The sequence below is a fragment of the Malaclemys terrapin genome, chromosome 3 (genome assembly GCF_027887155.1).
Source record: "Malaclemys terrapin pileata isolate rMalTer1 chromosome 3, rMalTer1.hap1, whole genome shotgun sequence".
NCBI lineage: Eukaryota > Metazoa > Chordata > Testudines > Emydidae > Malaclemys > Malaclemys terrapin.
The window spans coordinates 108,128,346-108,140,880 of record NC_071507.1 but is presented as its reverse complement, the minus strand read 5'-3'; the positions used below and the strand labels follow the sequence as shown (position 1 = coordinate 108,140,880).

Here is a 12,535-nt window from a genome sequence, read left to right as displayed (position 1 = left end):
ACATAACATTACAAATACATTGTTATGAGCTTAACTGTACTTATTTGCTGTGTGCCTTCTGCTGTAGACAAGGTGTTCATTTTTCCTCACTTTTTCCCCCTAACAAATGCAGCACAACATGCCTTTCTGGAGGATATCAAGTCATTCGGACCTCTTGGCTCTACATCAAGCACTGGAACTAGAGTATTTGTAACTGTGTTCTATAGTTGGCGATCCTTTTTTATATTTCAAGTACACTGAATTTTTATGTGTGATTCGATGCCTCTGGCTTAACACATATGAATTGTCTTAAGAAGGGAAGAAATATTTGGAATGAAAATTCCACAATGAAGAATTCAGATTGCTGAATGGAGTTAAAATGTTAGTGCTACATAAGGAAGCTCTATGGTCTTATATATGCAACATTTCTAACGAATAAAAACCTATGGAGGTTGCTGGTACACACCAAATGAGCCCTAATGGGAGCGAACAAAGGACTCATAATGGCAAAGCACCAACATGCATTTTCTGACCGACAAGGTGGTGGTCAACAACATTCCTCAATATGGGGTATACTCTCAGCACTGAGGTTTGAACCAGACTTTAGCCTACCTAACCCAGAAAATCTGAATTGGAATGCACTCAGACTGTATAATGACAATCCTGTCTAGACCTGTAATTTGTGTAAATTATTGATGAAAATAATTTACTGTGACTTTATTAGCAGCTGATTTTTGGAAGTGGATGCAATTTTTCTTTTTTTGGAGGGGTGGGGAAGGGTTATATAATATTGTCTCTTTTATAAGTTTGGCAAACAGAATGTGCATAATGATGTGTTGTGCCTTAAAGACAAGACCGTGTTTGTGTGTTACAATGTAATTTTGGTTAAAAACTATGTAGATAAACAAAAAAAAGTTGACATTTTTTGACATGACCAAATTTCAAATTCAAGTAATCAAAGAGCAGGGCTGCATCAAAAGCATTTAAGTATTTGTTTCAGTAAGAAAAAATAAAGGAAAGTTTGTGGTTTTTATTTGGTTTCTGAATAGTTCCACTGAGGCAAGTTAAGAGGCTTTTGGGAGGCTGAAATAACATTGGGGACCGTTACCTTCAAAGCTAAAGCAATTGCTTAACATCTTGAACATCCTTTCTTCATTCTCACATGAGAAAACTAAGAGCCATATTCATTAATTACTTACAGGCTACAGAAAAACCTGCATAGGGAGCATCTACCATTTAAACAAAACCAAATTAAGTCTCTTCCATTTCCCTCTTTCCCTGGTTAGGAATGGCATTTGGGGGGGCGGGGGTCATATTCCACACTGGAGTCCTACCACCCCACATCTGATTTCAGTGTCATGAAGCAACTGGAAGTGTTAATAACTTTTGTTTATTGTGGAGGATGGAAATTGCTCTTCCTTGATACTGTATGTGGCAGCACATGTGCACCCACTTGTTCTGACTGTATAGAGAACTTGTCATGATAGGATGTGAAATGCAGATGCCAGGGACACCTATGTAAGGACAGTACTCAATGATATGCAGTCCTCCTGGTCTTTACTGTGAAACCAACCTATTTCTATTCAGGAGTTGCTTAAAGGGAAATTACTTGTTGCTTATTTAAACTACATTGACCATGTCAAAGTCAGGTCTTCGGGTGAAATCCTGGCCCCATTGAAGTCAATGGCAAAACTCTTTTATAACTAAGTAAAAAGAAATTCCTTTGCCTCCATTGGAATTTTGTACGCAAGTCATTCAGACAACAGGCTGGTATGCTACTGCCACAAGTTTTAAATGTGGTCTTGCCACATATTAAATTATTTTATACCTCCAATTACAGAAGAAATGTGTGTGGGTGGGGGGGGATTCTTTTTCCCCTCTTGAAAGAGGCCTATGGCTGGGAATTATTTACAGATAGTTTATTCTTACAGTATGGTACCTGATCAAATTTGGCCTAAAAATAAAATTTGATGTAAAGCAGTTAAAATTTTAAGTTTCCATTTTTTTATTGCAGTGAAAATTAAATGAACCAATTTTAAATAGACTTAAATATACCAATGTCTTCAAAATCATTTTAATATGTGCTTTTAAAAAGGAACATGGCAGCTATAGTAACATGTAGTTCACAGCCTGCCATTTATTTAAAAAAAAAATTCATGTCATGGAAGTTATGCATGTGCTCCTATGGGAGGGTATGGCTCAGAGTGATATAAAACTTTGTCAAGTATCAGAGGGGTAGCCCTGTTAGTCTGAATCTGTAAAAAGCAACAGAGGGTCCTGTGGCACCTTTAAGACTAACATAATTTTGGTACGTTTTTGTACAGCATCTAGCACAGTGAAGCCATGATAATATTGGGACTTCTATGCATGAGCTTCATACCATTAATAATGATAATTCACAAAACCTTACAGCACCTCACCACTTAAGGGTTTAGCCCTAAGCCATTTACACTTCACACGCAATACCAAAGCTGTTTCCAGAATTCCAGATGCACAGATATACTCTACTTAAGGAAAAAGTAACACATGTGGTATCTTTAAATACAGTCTCATAGCATATTCTTACTTCGATAAGGCTGCCTGCATGACAACTAAAGGCATGAATAACCAAGGCAGATATTTTACTCAAATTGGACAGTTCCAAATCGATATGGTTGGACTTAAGTAAGCTTTGGTCATTTGGACTTTGAGTGCATTTTAATTCAATGTATATAATACAATAATAACTGCCTCCCTTCAATCCCTACCCCCAAAATGAATACAATGTTATGTTTGCAAATACTATGTGCAATTAAAATATAGACTATTGTGCCTTTTGCAGTTACTGTAGCAATCTAAAGTGAGTACAGTACTTGAACATTAGGCACTTTTAATACTGCACTTGCAAGATATAAATACAGTGCAATTTCAATCACAGAGTAAGCAATATCTGAAATATAAGGGGTAAGTTAGTACAGTTCAGTATAAAAAAAGTAAAGTGAAATCTAGAAGCAAAGCTCTGTCTTAGAAACATTTGTTGATTGTGCACAAAGATATAGGTGATGGCTGACTCCCAGAATTGGATTTTATTAGTATCCAGTATAAGCAGTAATATATGCACCAAAAACATGTTCCAGTCTAAGCACTGACACAGGAGATCTGCCCATATCAAAATCCTGGATCCAAACACACCTGAACATTGGGGGGGAGGCGGGGTTTGAAATCCAAATCCCAAATTTAAGTGTGTGTGGATTTGACCCTTGCCAGGAAGACTACATTTTAGCAGTGAACTTGGATCCAGCTCCAGGGTTTTAGTTCAGGAGCCAGCTCTACCTTATACCAAGCACATGCTTTAAATGAATATGGTATTTAGTATCGCTAAAGAGGAATTTTTTAAGTGGCATGAGCCAAAATTGCGTTATGACTCCCAGCAATAGCAGCATTTTGGAAATTTAATTGAAGCCAAGTGTCTCTGTCATGTATTAGCAAGTTCTAGTTTATTGGGGCCTACCTAATTTAAGAATGTAAATTAATATTAAAAGCTTGTAAAATATATGTACATCTTTACTATGTCTCAATAAATACATTTGGAACTGTTGTCATTTTCTGCACTATACTGCCCTGGAAGATTTCTGGTTTTGTATTTGAAACCCTCATTACACAGAAGTCTCTTCTAAGGGCAGGGTCTCAATCACTACAGCTTATCTGTTTTCTTAATATGAATTCCTGATTCATTTATTTATTACCTGTAACATTTTTATGCTCTTGTCTTTTCTACATGCAAATGCATCAAAACTTGGGTTGTTTTACACAGGAGACAGTTTGAACGACTGAAGAATTAACAGGTAATCTGGTCAACAGTTCAGCCCTCATGTGAGTTCCCCTTATGGCAGTATCTTTGTTGCTATTGCTTCGTGGCCCCCTGTAGCTCAGAAGTAGTGATCCTGAGCTGGAGGAGGGAGTCACTCTGCAGAAGTTTCCCATCATTTGATTTATAGACTGTCATTGGTACTTAACCGCTCACTCATGCTCCTGCATGAAGCAAGGGAACAGCAATGACAGATGTTTTCGAATAGGAAATGGGCTCAGGGATATAATTTATTAAGGACTGACCATGACATACGGCCCTGATCCTGCAAGGAATTAAGCATATACATAACTTTATGCAGTTGGACCAGTCCCATTGACGTCAAAGTAATGAATATGCTTACGTTTTTGTAGGGTTTTAGACCTAAGCCTCCTTAGAAAGGAGACTTCTCTTTGGTGTCTAGAAGTGATAAGGGCCAGATCCTCAGCACATAAAAATCTGCTTTTATTGAAGTCAGTTGTCAATGGAGCTACACCAGTTGAAGACCTGGCCCTAGGTAAACAACAGTAAGGGTGGGGGAGGGGGAATAATTAACAGAAGGTGCACATCCTTCTATCCTATAAAAAACCCTGAAAGAGTGCTAATCAAAAGACTAAAAATTGCTTGTATTAGTTTGTGCTGGATTAAGGATGTGTGGGGACAGAATATTTGTCTTCCTCCACCTCCTCCTGCAGAAGTCAACAGGTGGTAAATGGCACTAGACCTCTACAGATTATATAAGCACCACTCTGCCACAGCACTTTCTGTCCATGATTTTTAATAGTGAAGCACACGTAGGTTAAGTAGCTTTATCAATGGTCGTTACAAAGAGCTCCAGCTTATGCACAAAGCACATGTCACCAAGCAAAAGCCTTCTAAAAAGTTCACATCCTTTGAAGCATATGAAAATATATACGTTTAGTTGCTTGTTGGAGACCTATGGATGTAATTTACAATGTGGGTAGGATGGACAGTAAACTTAGTAAATTGAACCATTACTGATAGTCTTCAGAAACTAGTCTTCCAGAGCTCGTTTATGGCTTAGCATAAATCAGAGAAAACCATTTTAGTACCATTTCAGAAAACCCAAAGGAGCCAACCTGCTCCTATTCACTAGTCATTAATAGAAATTAAGACCATAAGAGCGGCCATACTGGGTCAGACCAAAGGTTCATCTAGACCAGTATTCTGTATTCCAACAGTGGCCAATGGCAGGTGCCCCAGAGGGAATGAACAGAACAGGTAATCATCAAGTGATCCATCCTGTCGCCCATTCCCAGCTTCTGGCAAACAGATGCTAGGGACACCAATCCTGCCCATCCTGGTTAATAGCCATTGATGGACCTATCCTCCATGAATCTATCTAGTTCTTTTTTGAATCCTGTTACAGTCTTGGCCTTCACAACATCCTCTGGCAAGGAGTTCCATAGGTTGACACTGCATGGGGGGGGGGAAACCTTAACTTTTGTTTGTTTTAAACCTGCTGCCTATTCATTTCATTTGGTGACCCCTAGTAGTTGTGTTATGAGAAGGAGTAAATAACACTTCCTTATTCACTTTCTCCACACCTGTCATGATTTTATAGACCTCTATCATATTTCCCCCCATTCTCCCCATCATCTCTTTTCCAAGCTGAAGAGTCCCAGTCTTATTAATCTCTCCTCATATGGCAGCCATTCCATACCCCTAATCATTTTTGTTGTCCTTTTCTGAACTTTTTCCAATTCCAATATATCTTTTTTGAGATTGGGTGACCACATCTGCATGCAGTATTCAAGATGTGGGTATACTATGGATTTATATAGAGGCAATATGATATTTTCTGTCTTATTATCTATCCCCTTCTTAATGATTCCCAACATTCTGAGTGGATGTTTCAGAGAACTATCCACAATGACACCAGGATCTCTTTCTTGAGTGGTGCCAGCTAATTTAGACCCCATCATTTTATATGTACAGGTGGGATTATGTTTTCCAGTGTGCATTATTTTGCATTTATTGACATTGAATTTCATCTGCCATTTTGTTGCCCGGTAACGCAGTTTTGAGAGATCTTTTTATAGCTCTTCACAGTCTGCCTGGGACTTAACTATCTTGAGCAGTTTAGTATCATCTGCAAGTTTTGCCACCTCACTGTTTACCCCTTTTTCCAGAGCATTTATGAATAGTCCAAGTACAGACGCCTGGGGGACACCACTATTTACCTCTCTCCATTCTGAAAACTGACCATTTATTCCTACCCTTTGTTTCCTATCTTTTAACCAGTTACCAATCCTTGAGAGGACCTTCCCTCTTATCCTATGACAGCTTACTTTGCGTAAGAGCCTTTGGTGAGGGATCTTGTCAAAGGCTTTTTGAAAATCTAAATACACTGTATCCACTGGATCCCCCTTGTCCACATGCTTGTTGACCCCCTCAAAAAATTGTAATAGATTGCTGAGACATGATTTCCCTTTACAAAAACCATGTTGAGTCTTCCCCAACACATTATGTTCATGTGTATCTGACAATTTTGTTCTTTGCTATAGTTTCAACCAGTTTACTCGGTACTGAAGTCAGGCTTACGGCCTGTAATTGCCTCTGGAGACCTTTTTAAAAAACTAGCATCACATTAGCTATCCTCCAGTCATTTGGTACAGAAGCTGATTTAAATGATAGGTTACAGACTACAGTTAGCAGTCCTGCAATTTCACATTTGAGTTCCTTCAGAACTCTTGGGTGAATATCATCTGGTCCTGGTGACTTATTACTGTTTAGTTTAATCGATTTGTTCCAAAACATCCTCTAATGACACCTCAATCTGGGACATTTCCTCAGATTTGTCACCTAAAAAAATGGCTCAGGTTTGGGAATCTCCTTCACATCCTCAACCGTGAAGGCCAATGCAAAGAATTCATTTAGTTTCTCCGCAATGGCCTTATCATCCTGGAGTGCTCCTGTAGCACCTTCATGGTTTCCAAGTCCCCACTGGTTGTTTAGCAGACTTCTTGCGTCTGATGTACTTAAAAAATTTTTTGCTATTACTTTGAGTCTTTGGCTAGCTGTTCTTCAAACTTTTTGGGGGCCTTCCTAATTAAGTTTTTATACTTCATTTGCCAGAGTTTATGCTCCCTTCTATTTTCCTCACAAGGATTTAATTTCCACTTTTTAAATGATGCCTTTTTACCTCTCACTGTTTCTCTTACTTTGTTATTTAGCCACAGTGGCTCTTTTTTGGTTCTTTTACTATGTTTTTTAATTTGGGGTATACATTTAAGTTGAGCCTCTATTATGGTGTCTTTAAAAATTTTCCATGCAGTTTGCAGGGATTTTACTTTTGGTGCAGTACCTTTTAATTTCTGTTTAACTAACCTCATTTTTGTGTAGTTCAGCTTTCTGAAATTAAATGCTACAGTGTTTTATTTAGACTTCTAGCATTGGTATATAAACACTTTAAAATCTTGTCACTTTTTAGCAGTCTCCTATTACGTGATGTAATAGACTTTTTTTCATTTGACTATTTCTCATCAGATCCTACCTGTATTTTATCATCTTCTATCCTCTCCTACTTACTAGGACATAGAGAATCTCCATTAGTAGATACTCCTCCAAGGGATGTCTCTGTCTGAACCACGTGCTCCTCCACACCTATTAGCTTTCCCCAAAAAGCAGATGAAACATCATGCACTCAGAAAGTGTTTTGTTTGGTCTACAGCTTAGCACACCATTTCACAACAAATTCATGTTGAGAACGTCTTAGCTTCTATCACAGAGCTGCTAACAAAAAATACCCCAGTCTCACTAGGTATGATGCAAGCAGGAATGCCTGCTGCTTCCCATTCAAAGAAAATCTAACTGTAAATTACCAACAGAATCATATTACTTGCTACTTCCAGCAATTGCAACTGCATTATAGAACCCACGTCTGCAATATGGCCCCATGTGAGGCATTCGCATTAACGGGTTAATCTGATTCTCCAATTTCCATCCTCCCTGACCAAATAATTGATTCAAATCAAAATCAGAACTTCATTAGCGTAACTATGGTGCTCTGAGTTGATAACTGGATTTTGGCCAAGAGCCCAGGAGGCTCTGAAACAAGGCCATGTAAGGGAGCTAGTGTAAAGTTGTCGGTATTCCGTCTCTTTTGCCTCTTGCCTAGTAATGTTTTTGCATAAAGTACATGTTTGTACAAAACGTAAATAACTGTATCACTAACATTTTGACTTCTGGATTTCAGAAGTCTTTTACCAATCTCATTTGTTTTCTAAACGCATTTAGCATGTCTGATTATATTTTTACCATACACACATTTATCTTTTTCAGTGCATTTAATTAGATAGTAACATATTGGCAACAATAGAAGTAGTATTACTATCGCACCCACAACATGGTAAGTGCTGTCCAAACATATAATAAGATGCCCTTTGAGTCAAGGATAGGATGTCTACACTGCAAAAGACCCGAGGCAGTGAGTCGCAGAATATGAGTCACCTGACTTGGGCTTGCAGGGCTCACGCTAGGGGGGCTGAATATAGCAGTGTAGATGTTCCAGTTTGATCTGGAGCCTGGGTTCTGAAACCTCATGATGGGAATAGGTCTCAAAGCTGGTGCTCCAGCCTGAGCCCAAATGTGAAGTACAGACATATTCAAAGAGTTCACAGTCTGAGCCACATGACTAACATTGGACTGGGGGCAGAGGGGGCGCGGCGGAAGGGTGGGACACAATCAAGTTAATTATTTATCAACAATCTCCAAATGATCCCCTCAACTGAGCCCTTGTTAGCTGGCCAATTTCATGTAGGTATCACAATAGGGTTATATCTTAAGAAGGAATTTCAAAGAGGAGACAGTAGCAACTTTCCAGTCTAGCTCAGAGGGGGAAATTTTACCTTAGCAAATGGGGTTTTTAACCGCTACAAAAAGTTTTCTGGTTTTCATTTAAACAAAAAAGGACATTTTTGTTGTTTTTGGCAGCCAAACACTGAAAATATGTAGAAAATTTTTGAAAGCCTCCCAAAATTTGCTTTTTCAGCAAAAAAGCTGAAAAATGTTGTTGAAAATGGACATTTCTTCGAGATGTGTTGCTCCTATCGATTCCAATTAGGTGTGTGCGCGCTGCATGCAAAGTCATCGGGAAGTTTTTCCCTTAGCAGCTCCTGTTGGGTCGGCTGTGGAGCCCCCGGGGTGGTGCCTCCATGGCGCTCACTATATGATCCTGCCAACCCAGCACCTCCTCAGTTCCTTCTTACCACCAATAATGATCGTTGGAACTGTGGCATCTTCCTTCGCAAGCTCTCCACGTTTTTCCTAGCTTCTACTTTGTACTGTTTGTATTCCATAGTTGATTAGTTCATAGTTTATTAGTTCATAGCCAGTGTAGTTCTAGTTAGTTGTTGGGGGTGGGGGGGAGGTTAACCTCCACCCCAACTGCATTCTCCCTTGGGGACTTACATGCCTAAGTCCAAGGGGTTCAAGCTCTGCAAGTCCGGCAACAAGCCCATGCCAACAGGCGACCCCCATGACACTTGCTTAAAGTGTCTGGGAGAAACGCATCAGTCCAAAATGTGCAGGATTTGTAAGGGGTTTTGACCTGAATCAAAAAGAAGAAGGACTTTAGACTGAAGCAGCTCTTCATGGAGGCTGCACTTAGACCACAACCAGCATCGGTGCGACAGGACCTGGCACTGAGTTAATCGGTGAGTAGTGCCCTGGCTGCAGTTGCAGAAGGGGCACCGTGGAAGGACTCTGGTCAAGACCCACAGCACCGTTGCTCCCCGGCACCGAAGCTGGCGGGAATGGCCTGGCACAGATCCCATTCATCAGCACAGAAGCAGCACTAGAAGCAGGGGTGGAGTAGTTCCTGGACTTTGGGACCCACCCCCTCGGAGCCGGCCAATGGGGTGCATCCCACGGAAGAACCCCCAGTATCGAAACTTTGGAGCTTGCACCATCTACTTTGGCCCCTCAAGGGGACAATTGAGTGGTGCAGTTGGACTCCCCGTGTCAGGTGGTGGAGGAGGTAGAACTGCCTTCCACCCCAAACACCTTTGAGGCTACAAGAGAACTCATTGTGATTATGGCACTGAGTTCCCCAGCCCTTCATGCTAAGCCTCCAATTCCACAACGGGCGGCACCATCCCAAGGAAAACCAGCGAATATCCACCCCTCAACTCAGCCTGCAGAAGTAAGGTGCCGCTCAGACTTGTGGTGCCGCTTGGACTCGTGGCACTAGTCCAGATCCCACCAGCACTCCCGCTCACAACACCAACCACCCTCGCGCAGTAGGTCCTGATTTTGGCACCATTCGTATCGGCACCGATCCAGCTCTCTGCGCAGACCGCACTCGCAGCACCGCTCCCCAGCCTCAAAGCACCGCCATGGCCATCGCGGTCTCAGTTCCCATCTTGGGCTTGGAGATAGCAGCCCAGGCCCGAGTCGGTACAGGACAGACCTGACATGGCCTGCACACTGGCACAGACCAGCGCAGTGGCCATTTTGGATCTCATGGGCGTACTACCAGGCCCAGGGCACACAGTCCAAGACTTTACACTCAGTGGCATCTGAACCTAGGGTGCCAGAGGCAGCAGCCAGTTGTCCCACCCCAGGGATGCAGAGGAGTTGGCGGTTGCACCACCTCCTCTGGAACCCACCCCTGTTCCTAAGCCAGACACTGGAGTGGCTGGCACAGAACTAGAGGCAGGGCAGAAGGTCCCTGAGGCCCAAAAGGTCCTCGTTATCTAGTGTCCTCATCATCCTCCCTGAACAAGGCTGTGGTGGGCACCTCTGCCTCGGGGCCACCCCCTATAGATAGCCGTGCTCACCAGGAACTCCTACACAGGGTGGCATGGAATATGAACCTGCAGGCCAAGGAGGTGGTAGAGTCAGGGGACCCTATGATGGCTATCTTGGCACCAGAATGAACATCCAAGGTCACTCTACCCCTCATCAAAACTATACAAGCCAATGCAAGGACCATTTGCCAGACCCTGGCATGCATCCATCCCTCCCACCGCTAAGGGTGTGGAGAAGAAGTACGTCGTACCCTCAAAAGTGTAAGAGTACCTGTTCACACACCCGGAGCCTTGCTCATTAGTAGTGGCTGTGGTGAATGAGAAGGAAAGACAGGGATAGCAAGCCCCAGCACCTAAGTCCAAGGACGCCAAGCACCTGGATTTATTCGGATGCAAAGTATACTCCACGGAAGGCTTACAACTCAGGATTGCCAACCAGCAGGCAATCCTGAGCAGACACAGTTTCAACTCCTGGAACTCAATGCTGAAGTTTAGGGAGCTGGTACCAGCAGAGTCCAGGGAGGAGTTTGGGGCAATTGTTGATGAGGGCAAGGCAGTGGCATGGACTTCTTTACAGGCCTCACTGGACACTGCAGACTTGGCAGCGTGCACCTTTTCCTCAGGGTTAGCTAGGAGGTGTAGCTCATGACTGCAGGCCTGGGGGCTCCTGCTCGAGGTTCAACAAACTATGCAGGACTTACCCTTTGACTGGCTGGGTCTGTTTGCTGAACAGAATGACCCCAGGCTGCATAGCCTCAAGGACTCCAGTGCGACAATGAAATCTTTGGGTATGCACACCCTGGCAACCCAACGAAAGCCCTTTAAGCCCCAACCTCCACAACATCCCTGTATCCTCCTTGGCTTAAGCAGGATTTTTACAGGCACAGGTAGGAATGGCAGGCATAAGCCTTCCCATCCCCCATCTGAACATGGACAGGGCCCAATTAAGCCTTCGTCAGGCTCAAAACAGACATTTTGAAGGTGCATCCGAGGACGGAGCACCTGTCTCAATGCCAGATCCTTCCCTGTGTTTTTTGAACCGTCTATCCCACTTCTAGTGTGCCTGGTCCCAAATAACATCAGACCTCTGGGTTCTTCGCATGGTAGAAGTGGGATATTCTCTCCAATTCTGCTCCCACCCTCCCCATCCCTCTTCAGGGACCCTTCTCATGAGCAACTCCTTGTCCAGGAGGTGCAGGCGCTCCTCGCCATGGGAGTGGTGAAGGAGGTTCCTCAGGAGCTCAGGGGCAGGAGATTCTATTCCCACTATTTACTAATCCCCAAAGCCAAGTGGGGTCTCAGACCCATTCTAGACCTGCGAGGACTCAACAAGTTCATGGTAAATTTGAAGTTCTGCATGGTCTCCCACAGTACAATTATCCCTTCTTTGGATCCGGGAGACTGGTTCACCAACCTTGACATGAAATATGCGTACTTTCACATAGCGATTCGGCCTGCACACAGAAGCTTTTTAAGGTTCTTGATCGACCAAAAACATCATCAGTTCACAGTCCTCCCCTTCGGCCTGTCGATAGTCCCACGAGTGTTCACCAAGCGGATGTCGGTAGTAGCAGCCTTCCTCCGAAAGGGGCAGATGCAGGTTACCATGATGACTGGCTGCTCAGGGGGTGCACCAGAGAGCAGGCGAAGCCACAAGTCCGTCTGGTCAGATCCACATTTAAAAGACAGACAGTCTCCTTCTCAACATGAACAAGTCAACCTTGTCACCGACCCAGGGAATAGAGTTTACTGGGGACAGTGTTGGACTTGGTCTAGGCAAGAGCAAGTCTGCCAGAGTCCCGATTCCAAGTCATGAAAGCATCATTCAAGGCCTGAGAAAAATACCCGACCACTACAGCAAGGAGTTGTCGGAGTCTCCTCAGTCACATGGTGGCCTGCACATGCATGATCGGCATGCCAGGCTAAGGCTCAGGTGTCTGCCGATGTGGCTCACTTA

At 43.0% G+C, this 12,535-nt stretch overlaps 1 protein-coding gene and 1 long non-coding RNA gene across 21 annotated transcripts in view; one reads left to right on the top strand and one right to left on the bottom strand.

The window, feature by feature from the left end:
• EYA4 (EYA transcriptional coactivator and phosphatase 4) overlaps positions 1 to 3,555 on the top strand; it is a 214,988-nt gene extending 211,433 nt beyond the window's left edge. For all 19 annotated transcript variants that reach the window (XM_054023652.1, XM_054023669.1, XM_054023665.1 and 16 more), the window contains one exon: positions 113 to 3,555. In XM_054023652.1, the coding sequence (XP_053879627.1) occupies positions 113 to 193 (81 nt within the window). In that variant the 3' untranslated portion in view covers positions 194 to 3,555. The remainder of the gene's footprint in view (positions 1 to 112) is intronic.
• The window catches only part of LOC128834681 (uncharacterized), a 130,762-nt gene that overhangs the window by 61,553 nt on the left and 56,674 nt on the right, over positions 1 to 12,535 (bottom strand). The gene's annotated exons all lie outside the window — the stretch shown is intronic.